This window comes from Bos indicus, chromosome 5 (genome assembly GCF_029378745.1).
Source record: "Bos indicus isolate NIAB-ARS_2022 breed Sahiwal x Tharparkar chromosome 5, NIAB-ARS_B.indTharparkar_mat_pri_1.0, whole genome shotgun sequence".
Classification (NCBI taxonomy): Eukaryota; Metazoa; Chordata; class Mammalia; order Artiodactyla; family Bovidae; genus Bos; species Bos indicus.
In genome coordinates, this window is record NC_091764.1 from 108,021,064 (window position 1) to 108,045,016 (window position 23,953).

The window sequence follows — 23,953 nt, forward strand, 5'->3', positions numbered from 1 at the left end:
ATTGTATGATTCTACTTATGTGAGGGACCCTAGGAAAGGTAAAGTCACAGAGACAGAAAGTAGAATGACAGTTGCCAGGAGCTGGGAGTTAGTGTTGAATGGGTATGGAATTTCTGTTTGACATGATGAAAGCCTTCTGGAAACACAGTGGTGATGGCTGTGCCCTGTTATGAATGTATTTAATGCCACTGAATTGACACATCAGCATGGTTAAAATGGTAAATTTTGTGGTATAGATGTTTAAACCACCACTATTTTAAGAAAAAGAATATAAATTCTATCATGAGGAAACCATCAGACAAATCCAAACCGTGGGTCATTCACCAGAGTGACTGACCTATACTCTTCAAAAATGTCAAGATGATGAAAGGGAAACAAAAGGGAATTGGGTCCTGTTACAAATGGGAGGAGTTGTAAGAGACAGGACACCCAAATGCAATGACTAATCCTTCATTATATATATATATATATATATATATATATATTTTTTTTTTTTTTTTTTTTTATATGTGGCTGCGCCTGATTTTTGTTGCAGCATGTGGGATCTATTAATAAGTTACCTGACCAGGGATCCAACCTAGGCCAGCTACATTGGGAGCCCAGAGTTGGAGCCACTGGACTACCAGGGAAGTCCTTCCTTGATTACATTTTAATTTACAAATAGAGGTCGTTGTGTGGACAATTAGGAAAGATGAATATGAGCTTTATATCAATGTTGAATTTCTTTAGAAGGAACGTGACACCGGGGCTGTGTAGGAGAATATTTATGAAAGCTGATCTACATCAAGTGTTTAGGGATGGTATCTGCAGCTTACTTCCAACTGAGGGAGGAAATGTATATCTACGGAAGGAGATAAAGTACTTATGACAGCGTTGATGAATGTAGGTGAAGAGTTTAATGATATTATTGTACAAGTCTTTCCACTTTCCTGTACTGGAAAATTAAAAGTTAGAGGAAAAAGTGGGACAGTCATTCAGATGAGGGGGAAACGCTGACTCTCTGTGACCCCGAGAACAGAATGTGGATCTATTTGCCACATCGGGCCATCCTGTCTTACTGACCTCACTCCCTGGAGGAACTGCCGTGGACTCTTTCTTTCTTTTTAATATTCATCTATTTATTTGGCTGTGCCACATCTTCGTTGTAGCATGCAGATCTGGTTCCCTGCCCAGGGATCAAACCCCAGCCTCCTGCATTAGGAGCTCGGAGTCTTAGCCACAGGACCACCAGGGAAGTCCCAGGACGTGGATTCTTTAGGAAGTGAGAATAGAGCTCCCGTCAAAAGCGACTGGCTAGAGGCCCTCCACTCCACCAGGGTGGCTTCTCTGCTCCCCCTCAGCAGTCTGTCCACACCACCCACTTTGATCGCTTGTGGATCTACTGTGTTGTGCTTCTCTGCACATTGAAGTTTTAAGCCCTTATAGCATGACCACCTCTCTCTTTTCCTATAACCCTCCCTCCCCCAACACCCCAAACCCCAGGCTCTGTACAGACCTAAATCCATAGTAAGTGCCTAATAAATATTTCTCTGTTCATAGACTATTGACTTTGTCAACACAGAGGCATGTGTGGAAGCGTAAGTGGTCAAGGCTGAGGTTAAAAGATTTACCACCACTAAGGTATTAAAAGGCCGCTGGGTAGGGCCTTGCAGAAGGAATGTCAAGTGTAGGCTTTAACACCCCCTAATTCTCTGAGGCAGCCAAGTGTGACTGATTTAGGTAGTGACTTGAGCTCAGGGGTGGGGTAAAAGAAATACAACCTTGGCAAAAGCTTCCGAGTACCTACACACAGAATATCCCCAGTCCGGCCTATGGGGCAGCTATTCTCACGACCCTGGAAGCAAGGCCAGACAGAGGACAGAGGGCCTCTCGTTCTGGCTCCTGGAACAGACTTGCTGTGCCTGGAGGGGTCTGCACCCCCTGGGATTCAAGCAGAGCAGCACGGGCCCCCAGCAGAAGGTGGAGGGGAGGACAGCCCCCGGAAGCACATCGGCAGCAAAGGGCTGCCCACGCCTGCGAGCTGCAGGAGCCACCAGGCCTGCTGCATTCCACCTCCAGCTGGGACACCAGTGCTGCTGTGTTGCAGCTTGTAAGGGAGTGCAGGCGTGTCCTTCCTGCCCTGAGTAATCTTTCAGTGAGGCTGGAAGAACTAATGGGTAAATTTCCTCTCTGTCCCTCCCAGCCAAGGCTTCCAGGAGGCAGGCCCTCAGCTGCATCATTACAATCTATTGTAATTCCTATTAAATCACTAGCATGGACACTTAAATTTTAAATTCAGTTGAATATTTTATCACATGCCTTCTTGTATTGGTCTCTGATTATTTCACCCAAGTCCTGGGTTCCCCCAAAAATCACAAGCTTCTTGGGGAACATGCTCTGTGTGACTTTGCCACCTATGCTTCCTCTCACATCCTGTATGGACACAGTAAATATTAGGTGCCCAATAAATATATGAGAATGGATAAATAATCTATTGTATATCCATACTGTGTAATACTGTGCAGCATTTAAAAAGAATGAGATAAAAAAAAAAATGAGATAGTCCTACACATTCTGATATGGAAAGATTTCCAATTCATATTATTATGTCAGAAGTAAAAAGAAAAGCAATCAGGCATTGTATGAAACCCTTTATGGGGGCTCCCCTGGTGGTTGGTCCAGTGGTTGAGAATCTGCCTTGCAGTACAGGGGACATGGGTTCAATCCCTGATCCGGGAGGATCCCACATGCTGAGGGGCAACTAAACCTCTTCATCACCATGACCAAGCCTAAGCACTTGCAACTGCTGAAGCCTGTGTGTTCTAGAGCCTGTGCTCTGCAACAGGAGAAGCCACCGTAGGTAAGGAGAAGCCCCTGCCCCACAACTAGAGTAGCCCCCCGCTTGCCACAACTAGAGAGAAGCCTTTGCACAACCACGAAGACCCAGTGCAGCCAAAAATAAAAATAAATTAAAAAGAAAAAAGAAACACTTTATATATTATAGAAAGGACTAACAGAAGAAACAAGGGCTGGTCCAAATATCTGTTTATTTCCTTTCTCACATACACCCCCAGTCACAGACATTGTTGTAAGTAGTGTAGAACGCAGTTATTTCCTGGATTTTCCTTTTCAAAAGAAATGGTTGTTAAAGAAATGATATGTGTAAGGTCGTTAGTGGAGGACTTGTCACAATAATGGTCACACTCATAGAGCACTTACATGGGGCAGGCATTTCTTAGTGCTTCACCAGAATTCATTCATTTCACCCCCATAACAATCCTATAAGAAACTGAGGCACAGAGAGGTTAAATAGTTTGCCTTAGGTTAGACAGCACAGCAAGGAAATGGAAGACCCAGGATTCAAGTCCAAGCCATCCAGAGCCAGAGCCTGCTTTCTTGACCACTGTGCTGAACGTGTTAAAACGTGTGCCCCTTCCGCACCCTTTCCCTTCCTTCTCCTTCGTACGCTCAGTGATGGCACTCAGAACACTGTGTGACAATTAACTGCAAAGAAGAATCCTGTTTCCCACCCTAACCTGTGGCTTCATCTGTGGATTTGAAGGTGTGAGGTTCCTATAAGGGGTTCCTGGTACCTTCTGGAAATTGTTTGTGGGTGGTTACTGAGAGAGCATGACCATCTACCACAACTGTGTTTGTTGTTTAGTTGCTAAGTCGCGTCCGACTCTTTGTGACCCCATGGATCCCACCAGGCTCCTCTATCCATGGGATTTCCCAGGCAAGAATACTGGAGTGGGTTGCTGTTTCCTTCTCCAGGGGATATTCCCGACCCAGGAAACAAACCCGTGTCTCTTACGTCTCCAACGTTGGCAGGCGGATTCATCACTAGTGCTATCTGGGAAGCATGATTGTGTTTTCGTGTGTGGTGTACACAGATTTTCTAGCAAGTGCCTCCTGAGGACAACTTTAGCCCCAACAGTGGATTCTCAAGGGGCTTCCCTGGTGGCTCAAACAGTAAAGAATCTGCCTGCAATGAAGAGACCCAGGGTTCTATGAAGTAGAATTTTGGCTTAGCAGGCAAGGCTGATGATTATGGGCATAATGAACCCTACCCGATGGAAGGGGAGGGTAGACTGGACAACTTTTTGAGGAGGGTAGATAGGTAGGTGGATGGTTCTGGGCTCCTCCAAGCCCCAACACATGACAACCAACACCCCCTGCAAGTGAATCAGGGGGCTTTGCACCAGGCCCAGGCCCCCGGGAGACTGCATTTTGTGCTGTTTCACATTAAACTCACATGCCTCAAATTTGCCAGATCTATCATCACAACAACATGTAGCCCCAGCTCACACATGGAATGTTTGCTCTCTGGCAGCCAAATGCATTGGAACAGGCAGGGGTGATCTCATAAGGCAGGGAAGCTGAGCAGTCAGTCAGATGATTCACACATTATTGAGATGGAGGAGGCGAGCATCATTTAATGAAAATATCTGGGTGCTGCAGAATCAGGAGTCTCCAGATGTGTGGCAGCTTAGGAACCATCTTATCTAAAGTCCTTTTACAAACGTGGAAACTGAAGCTTTACAAAAGGGTAGGGATTAGCTTCCCACCTGAGAAAAGTTAAAAGTTTTTTTTTTTTTTTTTAAATACAATACTGGAGCCCCAGCACTATGGGCTCAGACCTCCCCCTCTCTGGCTCCAGGGCCTTCAACTACAGCCATCAATTCACCTCAGGTGCCTGATAACTTTTTTGTTCCTCCTTGTCTTTTAACGGTATTTTTACCTGTTGAATACCCTGTTCATATCATTTTACTTCCATGTAGAAGGAGAATCACCCCCCGCCCCACCCTCTCTGTAGCTCTGAAGTTGCTGATGCCCCCACCCATCCCTGCTGGATGGAGGGCTGGAGCTTGGACAAGAGATAAGAAGGGATATGCATAAGTTGTTTGCATCCCCTTTGTCTAGCTTCTCTCTTATGTATTTATGTTTACAAGGTGGAATTACTTGGCGATTTGCTTGTACTATTTTTAAATAGTAAAGACCAGCCATGGCCTTACAGATGTCCCATCAAAACACAAAAACCCTGTCTTCCAGGTGTACAATGTATCTGACTTTTAAAGCTGCCACTTTCTCACACTATTCTGCCCTACCCCTGGGAAGAGGTTTCTCCAGGGGAATGTGAGATGTGTCTACTACAAGGGGACAAGTAGGAGAGGACCTAGGACCCGGCTGTCTTTCTCAGGCACTCTTGAGCACTGGAAGCAGATTGTGCCCAAGCCTCGCGTTCTCCTTCTCTGGGTTCCCGACCTTTATGCCTGATTTGCAGATGAGCTTCAGTGGCAGAGGCCTTAGACACATGCGGGGCCTTACCTTTCTCTGCTGGGTCAGGGGGCAGGAAGGGGCATGAGGATGCGGGGAGGAACGTGCCTTAAACCAGGACGCTCCTCACAGAAGCCAAGAAAGAATTCCAGATCACTCGTTTTGATTAGATCCCTGCGCTGAAGAAAACAGGCTCCAGGGGAAATCTTTTCCAACAATTCCTTAGAGCTAGCTTATTTCCTAGCCTGCCCACCCCACCCCACCCCTGCAAATGTCTCTGAAGACAGTGTGACTCAAGGGTAGAATCTGGCAGACCACCACCATTCTTCAGCAGGGTCCTGGCTTGGCCTTACCCAGAGGGAGAGCAGTGCAGGGGAAAAATGCACAGTGCTGCAGCCAGCCAGCCAAGGAGGTGAACCCCAGCTGAACCACTTCCGAGCTGTGACATTCAGCAAATTAAGTTCTCTGAACTGCATGTTTTCTCACCTGTAATAGGGGGAGGGGGAATGGGTAAGGATATCCGCACCGTTGCCCTAAAAAATCAGGCCAAAAAAAAAGACAAAAAAAAGACGCAAACAAGACGCAAATGGTCTGTTTGACATAAAGCAAGTTCTCTGAAAGCGGCGTCTGTGGTCACTGGTGAGCTAAGGGAAGCGCAGGGAAACTCAGCAGGAAGCCCAGGCCGCGGGGCGGAGAAGGAACCGAAATAGCCCCGGCGGTTCCACGGTCAGCGCGTCCGCCCGCCCCAAGTGAAGGGGTCCTCTACCATCAGGCTGGAGCCGCCAAGTGGGGAGGGGGTGTTTTGCTCCAGAAAAGGGTGAGGATTGGCCTCGGCCTTCAGCAGGGGAAGGAAGCGATAAAGCCACGTAACAAAAGCTCAAGGCCAAACCCACCGCCCGCCCAGCGCCGCATCGCGGCTTCCTCCCGAAGCCGCACCAAGTCAGCTGACCTCGCGGTTGTGCTGCTGGGCCCGCAGAGTGGTCCTGCGGGATCCTCTCAGCCAATCGGCGGCGGCCCGGCCCCTTGCAGCCAATCGGCGACGTCCCGGCCTCCTCTCAGCTAATCGGCGGCGGCCCTGCCTCCTCTCAGCCAATCGGCGGCGGCTCTACTCCTCTCAGCCAATCTGGCCCTGCGCGCTGGCCTCTCGTGGCGCGTGGGGCGGGAAAGGCCCTCTGTAGTGCACTGCGTGTAAAGCAAGTGGTGTAACGAATATTCCTCTTTTCACGGGGCCTCTGCGAGCGTCCGCACTGGGCCGTGTCTGCTCTGGAGCCCTCAGAGCATCCGTCAGGGACTGTCAGGCACGGGAAACAGCGCCCATTCTCCTCTCTCCAGAACCAGCCAGTTACCCGAGACCCTCGCTGGCCCCCGCTGACCACCCCGCATCTTGCTTGCTGACTGGCTGTTGCAGCCTCTCAGCCCCGCAGTCTGGACTGGGGCAGGGGTGGGATGGTCTTTGCAAGTACACGTCGGAAGAAATGTACTTGCAAAGAAATTTACATCCAGCCCGCGCGGGCCCAGATGCTGCTACTCAAGAGCCGAACTCTGCTACTTAAGACAGAACTTGCCTCTGTCTTGCTGTGTGGCCTGGGAGGGGACCTCCCACTTTATCCCTACAGGTATCCTGTAGGGGCGGATCATTGTTTTCATCCTGCAGTTGAGGAACCCCAGGTGCCCAGAACAACAGTTCTGCTTCTACTGAGGGTTGGTTTGCAAAGAAGCCAGAATTAATTATAAGTAACTGGGCTTCATACCGGCACACTACGTACAGGGTTCAGACTCAAGCCCTCAGGGCTCCCTTGTTTGCGTGGGGGAGGAAACTGCAAAGCCAGTGGATCTAGATCCACAATATGTCTTACCCGCTTCTGAGGTGGAGCAGTGGTAAAGAATCCACCTGCCAAGCGGGAGATGCGTCTTTGATTTCTGGGTTGGGAAGATCCCCTGGAGAAGGAAATGACAACGCACTCCAGTATTCTTGCTTGGGAAGTCCAATGGACAGAGGAATCTGACGGGCTACAGTCCATGGGGTTGGAAAAGAGCTGGACATGACTGAGCGCGTGTGCACGTACACACACACACACACACACACACACACACACACACACGATGGGGCTTTGCTCCTTGGAGCAAAGTTAGTCTTTAAAGCCCCTCTCACACTGTGGGAGCAGTCAGTCCACTGTTTAAGTGCTGACCACATTGCCACTTTGGGGGAGAATCCTGGGTTACTAGCTCATCTTTCAGCTCTTAGATTAAATAGAACTTTCCTTGCCTTTCCCCCCAACCCCCACTGGCCCCCGCCTGGATCAGCTGCCTCCTTGAGCACCTTGGCAGCCCTTTTCACCCCGGCTGCTGCCCTGCTGCAGCTGCCTCTATCCTTGGGTCTCCTGCAGATGGAGGGAAGCTGCCTGAGAGCAGGAAGCACCTCTTGATGGCAGCCTCTGCGTTCACCTGGGATGAGCCAGGGAGGCCAGTGTTCCCCAGGAACTCCATTTGAGAACCACTGAACTAGAGTTTGGGAGTTAAAAATAAGTCAAACAGGGAAACTGGAGACAACCGTAAAAGCTTGACCTTTAGTAGTCATGATGATAGTGATCAACACAGTTGTCACTGAGTTTTTATCATGTAACAGGCGTTGTGGTCAGTGCTTTATCGCAGGGCTCCACAAACTGAAATGGCATTTGAATCTCAGGGGGATCTTGTTGAGATTTCTAACATGCTTCCAGGTGATGGTTCATGAATCTCATTTTATGTATGAACTTGTCCTCTTAAAAGCCCCACGAAGTGGTTGTCACTATAATTCCTGTTTTACACACAAGGAAACTGAGAGGTTAAGTATCTGTGAACTTGGATCAAAATAAATAAACTACAGAGCAGTGTGGGAGGGGACAATGGTGTGAGCATTTACATTTATAGAAGGAAAAACAAAAGCAGAGGAAACAGTCTTTACAAAGGCCTGGTGGGGGGTGGCCCCAGCGCTGCACAGACGGCTCCTTCAGCCCTTAGGCACCATGTGCACAATACTAGCCTGCCAATGTAGGAGCCAAAGGAGATGAGGGTTCGATCTCTGGGTCAGGAAGATCCCCTCGAGAAGGGAATGGCAACCCACTCCAGCATTCTTGCCTGGAGAAGCCCATGGACAGAGGAGCCTGGCGGGTTACAGTCCTTGGAGTCACAGAGTCAGAGGTGACCGGCATGTACATGTAGTACTTATGCACTTTCCAAATACCCCAAATATCTGAGGCCTGAAAAAATGTATTAGCACCTGTGTATGAAAACTGAGTATTTAAATTGATTTTTCAAGGTTCAAATGATTAAAAAGCCTTTCAAAAAATTTTTTTACATGAAAGCATTTGTATTTAGTGAATGGAGCCTGGTGGGCTGCCATCTATGGGGTCACACAGAGTCAGACACGACTGAAGCGACTTAGCAGCAGCAGCAGCAGCAGCAGCAAAGATATATTTTGGGAGAAGGCGATGGCACCCCACTCTAGGACACTGGCCTGGACAATCCCATGGACAGAGGAGCCTGGTAGGCTGCAGTCCATGAGGTCACTAAGAATCGGACACGACTGAGCGACTTCACTTTCACTTTTCAGTTTCATGCATTGGAGAAGGCAATGGCACCCCACTCCAGTGTTCTTGCCTGGAGAATCCCAGGGACGGGGGAGCCTCATGGGCTGCCATCTATGGGGTCTCAAAGAGTCGGGGACACAACTGTAGCAGCATGGGTATATTTTGGTACATTTGATAAAAAACAGGATAGGGCTGCCTCCCCCTGGCCTAGGACCTACTGAGGATAGATTGGGCCCTGGCCGCACTGGGTCTGGATGAGATCCTGAGGGCAGCCGGGAACCACGGCTAGAAGCAGGACAGTGTTCTCTGTGGCTGCAGTGAGAAGAAAGGGCTGGAGGGAGGCCAGGCTGGAGGCCCGGCGGCTTGAGAGCAGATAGCCGCTTACAGCCTCCAGAAGGCAAGAGGATAAAGCCACAGCATTATACAAGCCAATTAGTCTTTGATTCCTCCAGCCCCAATCTGACTCAGCATTCTAAATTTACTTAAGATGTGGGGACATGGGTTTTGCCAAACCCTTTCTCATTAAGGCCAGTGATATTCTGGTGGGGGTTGGGGTGGGATTTGAGAGCACATGTCTGGAGCAGACAGTCAGGAACGTGAACCTCAGCTCTGCTCCTGGCTGTGTGACTTTGCATAAATGATTTAACTTCTTTGAGCCTCAGATTCCTTGCTGGGTCGCTGTTATCCTGAGGGTGCAGTTATTCTGAGACCTAGTCGAGTTTTCTTTAGGAAGGAACTGAGGGTGGGCTACATAATTTCTCTTTTCATCGTCGTCTGAAGTAGAAATTATTATCCCTGTTTTGCAGATAAGGAAACGGGCTCAGAGGTGAGATACCTCAGGTCAATGCTCTCGGGGCAGTGTGTTGGAGAACCTGCAGGAGCTGGCTGTTCTGTGCGATTTCCCTTGAGTCTGTGCACTCCCTCGATTGCCCCGGCCACTCCTTCGGGCCCCATATCTCTTCCCCTTAGTCAGGCTGTGACTTGGGCCTGATGGCCAGCAGCCACAGATGAGCACTGTCCTTGGGAGCCACCAGCCTCCATCCTCCTTCTTACCAGCCTTGTCCAACCTCCCTACCACCTTACAGGTCTAGTATTCATTGTTCAGTCGTGTCCAACTCTTTTGTGACCCCATGCACTGTAGCCCTCCAGGCTCCTCTATCCACGGTGTTTCCCAGGTAAGAATACTGGAGTGGACTGCCATTCCCTTCTCCAGGGGATCTTCCCGACCCAGGGATCGAACCCACGTCTCCCACATTGCAGGCAGATTCGTTACCATCTGAGCCACCAGGGAAGCCCACTTACAGCGTCTGGATTTCTCTTATTAGAGAACTCGTCTTTTTGAGACTCAGACAGCCCTGCCCTGGACTGGGATGCTGTCCAGGGTCCCTCCCTATAAAGGGAGTAGATAAGTAGGTCACATTGGGGTGGCGGGGGAGGGTGCTGACTCCTTACAGGAGGAGGAAAAATACTGCAGGTCCCTCCTGTGGAGGATGGAAAAGGCGGCAACAGGGCTCCCCTCTGCCCTGTCTCTCCATCCCTCGGCCTCTCTTTTCCTCTGTCCCTCACAAGGATGGTCTCCTGTAGGCTGCTATTACTGTGAAATGCCTGTGGGGACAGCACAGGCAATCCTGGACTCCTGGGGTCTGGGGACACCAGTGGACACTGTATTAAACTGAAGCTTGTCCACCCTCTGCTCTCCTTCCCCACCCCACCCCCGCCTCCTCTTCAAGCTGCGTCCCCTAACTGTCAGATTCTGGGGAGGAGAAAGCTCAGCTTTCACAGAGTCCAAAGCTTCTGTTCCTTGAGCCCCATAGCCCCTGGAGGCCCATGGGACTGGGAGGGCACTGGCTGTCTGGCCAGTGATTGCCTGGAGCTGCTGCCAGAATCCGGTTCACAGAGACTGTTGTGGCAACAGAGCGATCATGGGTTTAGCAAGATCTCTGTTCCCCACTCCCAGCCCTCACCCTGTTGAAAACCGTTCACAGCAAGGGGTGTGGATGAGCATTCAATTGTGTGGATTTCTGTGAAAACCAGAGAGGCAGAGACAGGGCGTGACCCGAAGGTCCAGCGCTGCCAGCCCCGCCCTGCCCTGGCACCCCTAGGGACTGAGCCCTGTCTGAATCATAACACGGGGCGGCCACATTTCTAGGAAACTGCAGCTGAAGGAGAAAGTTCCCAGTTGTGTGAATGAGACTAGCTAGTTGTGTGCAGAGGAGGACTGAGAACCTGCGTCCGGGCAGTCTTCGGGTCCCTGGACTTGGTGCCCAGGCAAGCACGCAGAACAAAGACCGAAGCCTGACCCTGCACCTGGGGCGGGGAACTCCCCCGGTTCCTGGATGGGGGCTGTGGAAACAGGGAGTTCACCTCGGCCAGGCCCACGGGTTTTCCATTTTCCTGGCGTGGGGCCTGGCGAGCGCCCAGCTCTGAGGCTGGCTGTCCGGGACACTGCAGCCCTTCTGCAGAGACACTCCACGTTGCATGACCTCATCTGGCTGCCCTTCCTCCTCCTGTCCCCAAGACCCTGGGCTTTTTTTTCCCCACCCCAAGAGAAAGCATGAGCCCCCCACTCAGGGCAGTGTGGAGTGCCCAGGGGGAAGTCCCCACTCTTGCCTGGAGTTGCCCTCCTGGTGTGAGAGGCAGGGCTGGGTGACAGAAGAGAGACATCCGTCTTCACAGTTTCCTCATCATGCTTAGTCTTCCCAGGGTAGGGTGGGCCTGCCTGACACCTCTCTCCCGGGCTGCAGTACCCCAATGCGTCTCTCATCAGAGTGGGTGTAAATCCCCCAGGTGAGTGGCAGGCAGGCAGCAGCAGTGACAGTGCAGTGGTGTCTGCCTCGAAACAAGAAGTTTAGACTCGGGGGCTGAGGCCTTTGTGCTCTCAGAAGGTTCAGAAGGAGACTGACAGCCCCCCTCCCTGGCATCCGCTCCAGCCTGGGCCCTGGGCTTGCCCCCATCTTTTCCGGACCCTGGGCGGGCTGCTCCCTGCAGGTCAGGTGTGAGTGCTTCCCCTGGGCTCATGGATCTAGGAGTACCTCGGAGAAAGGAGGCCAGCCTTGGAGCCTCTATGCCATCTCCCCACACGCCCCCCACCCCCCTGTGCCCCAACATCAATCAGCCATGTCTGTAAGCAGTGGCTCTGAAACTTCACGTCCATCAGAATCAGCAGGGAATGTACTAGGATACAGATTGCTGGGCCTCATGTCCAGGGCTTCTGATCTTGTAAATATGGAGATGTTCAGTCACTAAGTCTTGTCCCTACTCTTTGTGACCCTCTGGACTGCAGCACGCCAGGCTCCTCTGTCCTCCACTATCTCCCGGAGTTTGCTCAAACTCATGTCTGTTAAGTTGGTGATGCCATCGAACCATCTTGTCCTCTGTTGCCCTCTTCTCCTGCCTTCACTCTTTCACAACATCAGGATCTTTTCCAGTCAATTCTTCGCATCAGGTGGCCAAAGTTTTGGAGCTTCAGCTTCACCATCAGTCCTTCCAATGTATATTCAGGGTTGATTTCCTTTAGGATTGACTGGTTTGATCTCCTTGCAGTCCAAGGGACTCTCAAGAGTCTTCTCCAGCACCAGAGTTCGAAGGAGCTCACCCTTCTCTATGGTCCGGCTCTCACATCCATACATGACCACTGGAAAAACCATAGCTTTGACCAGACGGTCTGGAGTGGGGACTGAGAATTTGCATTTCTAACAAGCTTCCAAGTGACTGGAGGCGGCTGCCCCAGGACCACATCTGAAAACCACCAAGCCAGAGCAGCGCAGAAAGAAGACCTGGGTTTGAGCCCTGGCCCTGCCACCCTCCTGCCCTGATGCTGTGTTTGGCCTCCCTGAGCTTTAGCTTGTTCCCCATTAAAGGCGGAGTCATGGTCGATGGGTGGGTAGGAGGATTATTTGGTTGGTGTATTTGAAGGACCCTTTCACTGTGCCTGCAGATTGAGCATGTAGTTAGTCAGCAGACACCGTATTTACTGAAGTGTTGTCTGCTGTCCATCGGACACTTGGCTCAATGTGGTGGCTGACGTGGACAGATTGTGTGCATGAGGATTCTAAGGTCCAGCTGAATATCATGTGTCTCTGGACCTCAGTTTTTTCCTCTATAAACAAGGCCTTCATTCTGTTGGATCTGCTAGGTCTGCCCTATTTCAATGCAGGTAGCCATTTTAAACTCGGCTCTGGGAGGAAGTTAGATCTTTGGAGGCATGGCCACGTTTTTCATCCTGGCCGGCCCCTCTCCAGGGCCTCCATCTGAAAGCCCAGGTGCTTCTGCAGAGCTCAGAACATCATCCGTCACCAGAGCCATTGGTTAGTGTACCCCAGAGGAGGGTGACATGGCCTTCAAGGTCCATCATGGTCTGGTTCCAGCCTACCTTTATAATCTTATTTCTCACTGTCTTTTCTCCATTCACCATGTAGTCTAGACAAACTGAGCTACTTGTCCTTCCTCAAAGATGCCCCATGATGTCCTGCCTTTGTTCACACTGTCCTCACAGCTAGAATGTTCTCTGCTGCTCAGTCCTGTTCATGCTTCCGAGTCCACCTAGTGACTGCCCCTCCAAGGATGCATCCCAGATCTTTCTGTCATCTGTCTGTCTGTCTAGCTATCACCTCTGTATCTCTCTATGTAATACAGTGATTTTTGCTTTCTTCTGTGGATGATAGCAGGATGTGTTGCTGGGGTCATCAGGCGTGAGATGTAACTCCATCAGGGTGCAGCCACCCCCACCCCCCCGTTTATGTCTGACAGTGTCCCTCTGAAGGAGCTCAGTGGCCTGCAGGCCTGTCCCTGGACCTCACATTTCTGAAGTCTGTTCTCAGCACATTCTCAGATGTGAAAAGCTAGAGTTGAGATATTAATACTACGTAAAAATTTTAAAAAGTGGGACAACCACTTCAAAGGAGAAACCAACTAACATGGATTAGTCAGCTGTTTATTTCCATGGTAGTCAGAGATGGGAAATAAATATGCATGTATGTATGTATCTGCTGTGGCTCATGTTCACAAATCTCATTTGCATGTAGGCACAGCTACTTCTCTTATTTTTCTTTTTTAACTTGCAGGGTTTTTTTTCCTACTCTAAATATAATATATGGGTTAGAAGAAAATGTGTAAAGGAAATAAAAAGTAAAAATAAAAGCAAGAGAAGAAAATAAGTATTTATAAGCCAGAAGTAGCCAGTATTAACATTTTGGTATATTTCTTGTGAATAGTTTTCCTGTATGTATTTATCCTATATGATTCTTTTTTTAGGCATTTGGGATAAATGTTTATGTAGTTCTGTATAAACATTCTCTATAAATTAATTTTTTGACTTAAAATATAGTTAGCATTTTTCTATTCTTCCTTTACACTTTTTATTTTATATTGGAGTGCATGCGTATTAAGTCACTTTATTTGTTTCCGACTCTTTGCGACTCTTTGGACTGTAGCCCACCAGACTCCTCTGTCCATGGGATTCTCCAGGCAAGAATGCTGGAGTGGGTGGCCATTCCCTCCTCCAGGGGATCTTCCCAACCCAGGGACTGAACCCATGTCTCCTGCATCTCCTGCGTTCTTTATCACTTGAGTGCCACCTGAGAAGCCCCATACTGGAGAATAGCTGATTAACAATGTTGGGATAGTTTCAGGTGGACAGAAAAGGGACTTAGCCATAGATATACACGTATCCATTCCCCTCCAAACCCCTGTCACATTCAGGCTGGTATTTGTTGAAATATTCTTCCCAAACACTGAAAAAAAATTCCATGATATATAATTTTTTATATTTATTTATTTTTTAATTGAAGGATAATTGTTTTACAGAATTTTGTTGTTTTCTGTCAAACCTCAACATCCATATCTATTAACAGAAGTGTCAAAATTTATTTTGGGCTTCCCTTGTGGCTCAGCTGGTAAAGAATCTGCCCACAATGCAGGTGACCTGGATTCGATCCCTGGGTTGGAAAGATCCCCTGGAGAAGGGAAAGGCTACCCACTCCAGTATTCTGCCCTGGAGAAGTCCACGGACTGTATAGTCCATGGGGTTGCAAAGAGTTGGACACTGAGCAACTTTCACTTTGACTTTTCACTTTCAAAATTTATTTAACCATTCCTTCATTGTTGGTTACTCCATTTTTTTTATATGAATAATATTTCAGTGAACATCCTTGCACATCTGAACATGTGTCTGGTTATTTTCTTAGGTTGATTCTAGAAGTGGGATTACTGGCTCATTTTTAAGCCTCTTGATACGTATGACCAAATTGTTTTCTGGATGTCGATTGCAAGATACTTGCCAAGCACTTTCTAGCCCTCCTGTTCATGAGTCACTTTTACCTCCACTCCCATTACATTCTGTCTCTTGCTGTACTACACTCCTTCTATACTGAGTTTGCATTTGATATGTACCAGTCTTGAGGGCTTCCCTGATAGCTAAGTTGGTAAAGAATCCGCCTGCAATGCAGGAGACCCCAGTTCGATTCCTGGGTAGGTAAGATCCACTGGAGAAGGGATAGGCTACACACTCCAGTATTGTGGCCTGGAGAATTCCATGGACTGTGTAGTCCATGGGGATCACAAGGAGTCGGACACGACTGAGCAACTTTCATGTTAGGAGACTGTCTCCTATCATCCTCCTGTCTCCTTCCACCTCCAGCACACGTGGAAAAAAGGGGGCTGAGGACTGAATCCATTTAGGGGAATGTGCAAGCTGGAGAAGAGCTCAGTTTGGGAAGGAGAAGGGAGAGCATCTTGGTCTCCACACTCTGGGTGGGGACGCATCACTGGTTCAAAGGGAAGAAAGGGCTGGTCTTCAGCCGTTCACGCATCCAGACTCTGGGAGCTGGGGCAGATGGAAAACCAATCAAGTCCAGAGCCTGGGAGGGAGCAGTTCCTGTGATGCCTGGGTAGTGGCAGTCTGCCTTGAGGACCCGGTCACCCTTTCCCTCACAGCTGGCCCACTGCACCCATCTCAGGCTCACGGTCCTGGCCTTGGAAAGCACCTGCATTGCTGATTGCAGACACTTAAATTCATGATTTTTAGATCAGCATTTCCCAAACTTCAGCTGTACTTTATTCAAGATTTCAGGTTTTAGTGAAAAGAAACCATCAATACGCACAGTCACACACCCCCTGATTCATATCACCCGAGCCATCACACTTCTCAACAATTAAGACGATGACTGAAACATTCAGGATGTGCCTACGTCAGTCGCAAGGTCTGCCTTAAAGCGTATCATGCCACTTGCTTTAGCCTCATCTTAAGCAGTAAAAATGTTGAAATCACAGGTTTGATGGATTAGTTAGATATTCTGTAACACACACTAAAACTATAATGAAAACCATGACAAAAGAAAATTGTCCTCCGTTGCTAATACTTTTACTACCAGCTGGTGGTAATTGGACCACATCTTTGGGAAACAACTGTTTTAACTAAACAGTTTCTTTATATTATAGTTGACTGTATGTATTCCCTTCCCTTAATCATAAGCTTTCCAAAGTCAGGTATCATGGTTTCTTTGGTGCTTTATTTGAGTGTTGAGGCTTAATAAATATTTTCCTTCCTTTGGTTTGGTTTGTTTTGGTGATGGGATATTGGTCAATAAGGGTTAATCTAGGTGCTTAACATAAGTGAAGCCTCTAAGGTCAGGATTATAAAGGGGAGAGCAATATTTATATGGTCAAGGAAGTTGCCCTGGGGCTTCCCTTGTGGTGCAGTGGTTAAGAATCTGCCTTCTAACGCAAGGGATACCGATTTGATCCCTGGTCCAGGAAGGTTCCACATGCTCAGCCCATGCGCCACAACTACTGAGCCTGCACACTCTAGCCCGTGCTCCGCAACAAGAGAAGCCCCCACAACGAGAAGCCCAAGCACTGCAACGAGAGAGTAGCCCCTGCTCCCCGAAACTCAGGAAAGCCCACGCGCAGCAACGTGCAGCCCACATCCAGCACAGCCCAAAATAAATATTAAGAAAAAAATAATAAATAAATATGAAGAAAAAGCTTCCCTGGGACTTCCCTGATGGTCCAATGGTTAAGAATCCACCTTGAATGCAGGGCACTCAGGTTCAATACCTGGCTGGGGAACTCAGATCCCATATGCCACGGGGCAACTAACACCACACACCACAGCTCCTAAAGTCCACGTGCTGCAGTGAAAGATCCCACGTGCCACAACTAAGACCCAATGCAGCCAAATAAATACATGAATAAATATTTAAAAAATAAAAAGTAAAATGGTATAAAAAAAAAAAAGTCGCCCTGGTTTAAATACTATGTCATCATAATTTGGACTGGAGGGATCAGGCTGGAAAACAGTAAGTCATTCACATTCTATCTGTCCTTCTTGGAATAAATAACACATCTACACATTTAAGAATTAGTCTTGGAGCAACATTTAGCTCATGGAGAAATTGAATCCACTATACTGACCTCATGAAATAAGAGGAATTTTCCATACCTTGAAAGCAGGGAGCTCAGTATATGGCCATTGATCAGAAGACACCAGTTGGATGGATGGATAAGACGCTGATCTACAGTCAACAGAGCTTAACTACCCCCGGAAAACCATCCTCAGACAGAGAAAGAAATGTTTACTCAGTACATGACATGCTGTGGTCTTTATACACATCGCTCCTCTAGATCCCATGCGGTAGCCGCACGGGAGGAGAGGGTGGAATCCTGCTACCAGTTGACAGAGGCCCCACCTGTCCTTAACCACTGCCTGCCACCTCAGATGACTGCAGCTTCCTAAAAGATCCAAGACTTAATGTGACCCAGAAGCCAGTCAGGAATTTGTGGAAACTAATGGATAGCCTTCTGACCAACCAAATAAACAAAGATGACCAGAGGGAAGTGTGACTAAGATTCCAGAATAAAAGAGTGTATTAAGAGAGGGAAAGAAGGGCACCCCTGTGTCAGTCACCTGCAAGAGGCGGAGACATTTGTCAGGGTCTGGCTGACCCTGCCTCCCCCGTAGCCCTATCCCCCTCTCTCCCAAGTGCGGAGTCCTTAGCCTGTAATTTAGGATAGCTTAGCCCAGTTGCACATAAGAAATTCGTTCTTCAGAGACTGAAAATGAGCAGTACTGCTTCCTCAGCTACTTAGGATCCAGTGGAGGCAAGAACCAGATGAAGTACAAGAGGGCACACCCCTGGGTCAGAGATCTGGGTTGGAGCCCTGAGTCTTTTATGACCTTAAAGTTGATCCCCTCTAACTCATGGTTCATTTAACAGGTATTTTCTCCTATCCAAGTACTAACCAAACCCAACCCTGCTTAGCTTCTGAGATCAGATGGGATGGGGCGTGTTCAGAGTTGTATGGCCGTAGACTATTTAACAGGTATTTTCTGAGCACAGGCTGCGTACCCAGTACAGCCCTGGGCACTAGGGATCCAGCAGTGAATAAACAGGAGGTCCTGCTGGCCTGGACTTCACATCCTAATGAGAGTGATTAGGTTGAGTAAGCAATAAACAGGCAGTGTAACTGCTTCCCTGGTGGCTTAGATGGTAAAGAATCTGCCTGCAATGCAAGGAGACCTGGGTTCAATCCCTGTGTCTAGAAGATCCCCTGGAGAAGGGAATGGCAACCACTCCAGTATTCTGCCTGGAGAATCCCATGGACAGAGGAGCCTTCCAGGCCGCAGTCCACGGGATCGCAAAGAGTCAGATAGGACTGAGCGTCTAAACACGCACACGCGAGGACAAATCAGGGGAGGTTCCTCCTGAGAGGGAGGAGGGAAGGTCCCCCCAACACAGTGGCATTTGAGCTGAGACCTGCATGTGTCAGGGAACCAGTCGAGGGCAAGAGCCTTACTGGCGGAGGGACCAGCACCCCTGAGACGGGACCACATCTGGATGGATGACAAGGAAGAAGACACAGAGACGAGATGCTACCACATCAGCGGTTTGGACACAGCTTTCCAGGCAATTCTAGGACCTCCGTGGTTTTGTCCCAGGAGTGGAGGAACCAAGGCAGAGCCCCCCAACCTGGCCCAACATACACTACAGCTCTGCTTCAATGTGAAGCACGTACTGGGGTGCTGCTTAAGATTTTGCTCTAAGAACAGATCCCATGATCACAAATTCCTGATCTCCAGACTCCTCCATCCTTCAGTTGTTGGACGCTGAAAAGTCCTCATCCAACCTCTATTGTCCGACTCTGCTCAGTAACAGTCAGAAAGTACAAGTCCTAGCAACCTGACCCTCCTCGTCGGGATCCCTTCTGCCTCCTCCTGCGGCACTGGACTGGACTTACTGACCCCCCCCACGCCCATCCCCCTAGGAAGGGCCTCAGGTATCCACCTCCTCCTGATCTTGCACTGTTGGAAGAAGACACTCTGTCCCTCACTGGAGAGCTTTATCCGGAGATGGGGGAACGGCTCCAGTTTCTTCCAACCTGTGCTATGCAGAGCTGGCCAGCTGCCCCCTCCCTAAACCCAAACTCCTCTCTTTCCTCTTCTCTGGAGCGGAACTGCCCGCAGCCCTCACAGAAGCTATGGGGTTTGGGGAAAAGTGCTGGGAGGGATGTGCAATTGTCTTCTGGTAAAAGCAGCATAATTAACTTTGACTGACACGAGGAAGCGGAGCCCAAGAGGGATTCAAACAGTCCCTTTCTCACACATTTCAGAACAAGCTGAGAGTCCGGCAGGGAGATGGGGAGAAAAGGGATAAACTGGAGCGAGGGGAGAGTATCCAGTACCAGAATGTTCATCCTTGCTCCTCAGCATCCTCCTCTGCCCCCGGCGCCTCTCCCCTCTGTCCCAGGAGGCCTTACCTGAGGGTTGACGATCCCTCTTTCTGGTTCCATCCTGCTGCTCTCACCCGCCGGGCGCTGGTCAGACTGTGTGGGCTCCAGGCCCTGCCGTCTGGTCTCTGCCGTTTCCTCTGGGTGGGAGAGACCTCCCAGTGGCGGGACAGACATGCTGTCCACCCGTCTGATGTGGGATGCTGTGCTGGCCTCGGCCCCTGGGGAGTATACATGTGCATACACGTGTGTGTGTGTGTTTATGCTCCTGGCAGTGGCATGTGGCACGTTGGCAGGTGGCCTTTTGAGTCGGTGGCGACAGCACCGTTGACCCCAGTGGCTCCAATGCCCCAGAGGAGCTATCTGAGGTCACTCATCCTGCTTTTAGCAAGTGTTACTCCTGGCAGAGAAATCCTGTGGGTTTATCCCGGAAATTGAGAAACAGCCTGAAGACACCATCTGGCTTCCTGCTGGTGGAGCCAAATATGGTCCCCAGTCACCCAGGCCGGGGGGCCTCCAGCTTATTTCCAAGATTAAGGCTCAGGGATTTCCGCTTTCCTTAGTTTCCTCTGCCCTGAAAAGTTAAAAAAATTGTCATTTACCTAATAGGCCCGAAGCATAAGCCTTACTCTACTAAGTGTGTGAACAATACATTTGTATGGACAGTTCGGTTGTCATTTTCTCCCTTGATTAGTTAGAAAGAGAGGAGGAAGAAGTTGTACTTTTAAATTCTGTTTATGCAAGGAGTTGCATTTCCCCTGTTTTTAAAATAAAGCTACCAGGAATGAGTCTTTTTTTGGAAAGATTTTCTTCCTCTTGTTTACCTTAGAGCCAGAAACGCCTCTGGTTTGTTCCCAAAGCTGGTTTTAGACACCAGCTTGTGCGTGTGTGGGCGTGAGAGGCCCTGTGAAATGTATAACCCAGTTTAATGGTTGGGGGAGAAGGGGAGAGTCACAAGTGTACTCCCACTGCCCTCAAACACAGCAGTAAAAGGGCAATTTCTCTGCTTGTATGAAGTGATATAATGTGTTTATAAGTCCCCTTCCTGCTGGACAGGTGCTGTGAGGGAGGGTGGACTGTGGGATGAGGGCTGTATTTCCACCTAATCTAAGAGACACATTTGCATTTAATTTAAATAGCAAACAGTCCAGCCGAGATAGAATACACAGTCTTGGGACTTCCTTCGTGGTCCACTAGCTAAGACTCCGCGTTCCCAATGCAAAGGGCTCAGGTTCGATCCCTGGTCAGGGACCTAGATCCCACCTGCTGCAATTGAGTCTGCCTGCCACAACTGAGACCTGGCACAACCACATAAATAACTGTTTTAAAAAAGAGAATGCACAGTCTTTCCAGTTTCCACTCCCGTCCCCCACAGGAGAGGGGTGTGGTTTCTGTATGCTTGTTGGCAGAGGGGTGATGGCCTGTCCATCTCTGCTAGTTTCTACGCTGGAGCTGCTAGGCAGAGCCCGACTCTGCTCCTGGCTCCTGCTGAACAGCCTTGGTGGCTGGTGTCTGTGGCCAGAGTACCTCCTGGTCCTTCTCTCTTTGCTCTTAAGGACCCCAGGGGCTCCCTTGCTCACTCTCCCCATCTGGACTCTGGTGGTGACTGGACCACCTGAGACTTGCTATGACTCCCACGAGCTCCTCTCCGGGTAGTCTCAGATCAGTGGTCTCCTCACCCCTCTCCCCACCCGCCAAGATGGTTCCCTCTGGAAACCCTCCTACCAGACACCTGGCTCTTGGTCCTGAGTTTCTGATGAAGGCCAGGCCCATCCCCACTTCTGGTGAAGAATTTGCTTTGACAGAACTGCTCCAGGTTGGTGCGGGGGCAGTTTAGGGTGACTTCCTTCCAGACCCCAAAGTGAGAGTGAGAGACAGAGTCCACCATCTGCTGAGCCTTCCTTCCAAAATCTACAGCAACATCCACCCCCCACATCTCCACTACAATGCCACTAAGTGACCAACACTATTCTAAGCACTTTAGCACTCACGCAGTCACTCGGTTCTCATTACAGTTCTTCAGGGCAGGTGATCGGAGAAGGCAATGGCACCCTACTCCAGTACTCTTGCCTGGAAAATCCCATGGACAGAGGCGCCTGGTAGGCTGCAGTCCATGGGGTCACTAGGAGTCGGACACGACTGAACGACTTCACTTTGACTTTTCACTTTCATGCATTGGAGGAGGAAATGGCAGCCCACTCCAGTGTTCTTGCCTGGAGAATCCCATGGACAGAGGAGCCTGGTGGGCTGCCGTCTATGGGTCGCACAGAGTCAGACATGACTGAAGCGACTTAGCAGCAGCAGCAGCAGCAGCAGGGCAGGTGATACCACAAGCCGTTTCACATACAAGGAAACAGAAGCACAAAGAGGTTATGCTGCCCAGGGTCGAACCAAGATTTGAACCCAGGAGATCTGGATTCAGAGTCGTGCTCCCACCCATGATTTCAGCTCAGAGAGGGGAAATTGGGACTCACATCTGAACACCTGCCTTCTCTTTCTCTGCTTCCCTTCTTCCCATAACCCACATAACTTTGGGTCAGAGAAGGTGGGCTTTCTCTTCTTTCTCTTTCTGTTTGATTGGGACTTGCCTTATGTGGAACACCTTGATAATAATTCAAAAAGGAAATAAAGACATTTAGACGATTCTCATTCTTGGGGGACATGGGTTCCATCCCTGGTCAGGGAACTAAATTCCATATGCCATGGGGCAACCACTGAGCCCGCATGCCACAACTAAGCCCTAATGTTGTACGTGTGTTCAGTCAGTCATGTCCGACTCTTTTCGACCCCATGGACTGTAGCCCGCCAGGCTCCTCTGTCCATGGAATTTTCCAGGCAAGAATTCTGGAGTGGGTTGCCACTCCCTCCTCCCAGGGATCTTCCCCACCCAGGGACTGAAACCATATCTCCTGGGGCTCCTATATTGGCAGGCAGATTCTTTACTACTACCCCGACCTAGAAAGACCCAATGCAGCCAAATAAATTAATATTTTTAAAAAATCCTTATTCTCAACAAAACCTGGCTATCAAAAATATAGTCTCAATGGAAAACCTTATTTTGAATGTAAGAAGCAAAATATCAATTATTACTTTTTTCCTTGCAGTTCTGTTTGTAACAACCTCAGTCATCCTTTAGACAATATGACACAACTGGCTAAATAGAGGGGAAATCAGAACAAAAAAATGCAAAAGAGAAAAGCACCTGAAGATATTTTCCCTCCAAACCCCTATTAAAAGCACATTGGTTTTAAAAGGAAACAGCTGTAATTGGCTACAATAATGGTTTCGGTTTGGCAAGATCTTCCTGGATTTGGACTTTCCCCACCTCATAAGCATCGTTTGGAAGTAAATAGCAAGCAGGATTTGGGAGATGGTTTATCTCTTCTGACTGGACCAGGGCTCAGCAAACTTTTTCTGTAAAGTGATAGAAGGGACAGAGAACAAATATTTTTTACCCTTATAGGCCCTCCAGTTTCTGTTACATCTAGTACATCTGTCTCAGCTCTACTATTGCAGCCTGAAAGCAGCCACAGACAATATGTAAATGAAGAACTACTGCCATGTTCCAATAAAACTTTATTTACAAAAACAGAGAGTGGACCTGATTGGGTCCCTCGGGTTGTATAATCTGCTGACTTCTGTTTCTAAACAGGAAGAGAATCTAGAGTCTTCACTATCACAGCTAGGTCCAAGTTCCCAGACCATGTCTTTTTTTTTTTTTAAGAAAAATTTATTTATTTTCTATAACCTTAAGAATATTGAAACATAACTAATTTACATGTTGTGTTAGCTTCAGGGGTACAGGAAAGTGATTCAGTTATACTATACGTATATCCGTTCCTTTTCAGATTCTTTTCCATTATGGGTTATCACAAGATATTGAACGCATGTATTCTATTTCAGATTCTTTCCCATTATAGGTCATTACAAGATGTTGAATATAGTTCCCTGTGCTAAACAGTAGGTCCTTATTGTTTATCTATTTTTATATAGTAGCCTGTATATATTAAATCTAAACTCCTCATTTATCTCTCCTTCCCCCCCACCGGCCATCCCCCTTGGTTACTCTAAGTTTGTTTTTTATGCCAGACCAGGTCTTTCAAGTCTTAGTCCCACTGGAGAAGTGACAGCTGAGCCCCTACTGCAAAGATGTGAAAGTGCTAGTCCCTCAGTCATGTCTGACTCTTCCCAACCCCATGGACTGTAGCCCACCAGGCTCCTCTGTCCATGAAATTCTCCAGGCAAGAATACCCGAGTGGATAACTGTTCCCTTCTCCAGGAGATCCTCCCCACCCAGGGATTGAACCTGGATCTCCCGCATTGCAGGCAAATTTTTTTTTTTTTTTACCATTTGAGTCACTGGGGAAGCCCTGGAAAGATAATATGATATCAAATAAAAATAC

General features: G+C 48.7%; 1 protein-coding gene across 2 annotated transcripts in view; it reads right to left on the reverse strand.

Annotated features, from left to right (window-relative positions):
* The window catches only part of NINJ2 (ninjurin 2), a 72,309-nt gene extending 52,329 nt beyond the window's left edge, over positions 1-19,980 (reverse strand). Inside the window, exon 1 of one of the 2 annotated variants that reach the window (XM_019961708.2) lies at positions 19,581-19,980. In XM_019961708.2, the coding sequence (XP_019817267.2) occupies positions 19,581-19,727 (147 nt within the window). In that variant the 5' untranslated portion in view covers positions 19,728-19,980. The remainder of the gene's footprint in view (positions 1-19,580) is intronic. The other variant, XM_019961706.2, reaches the window with a different exon arrangement.
* Positions 19,981-23,953: the final 3,973 nt, after the last annotated feature.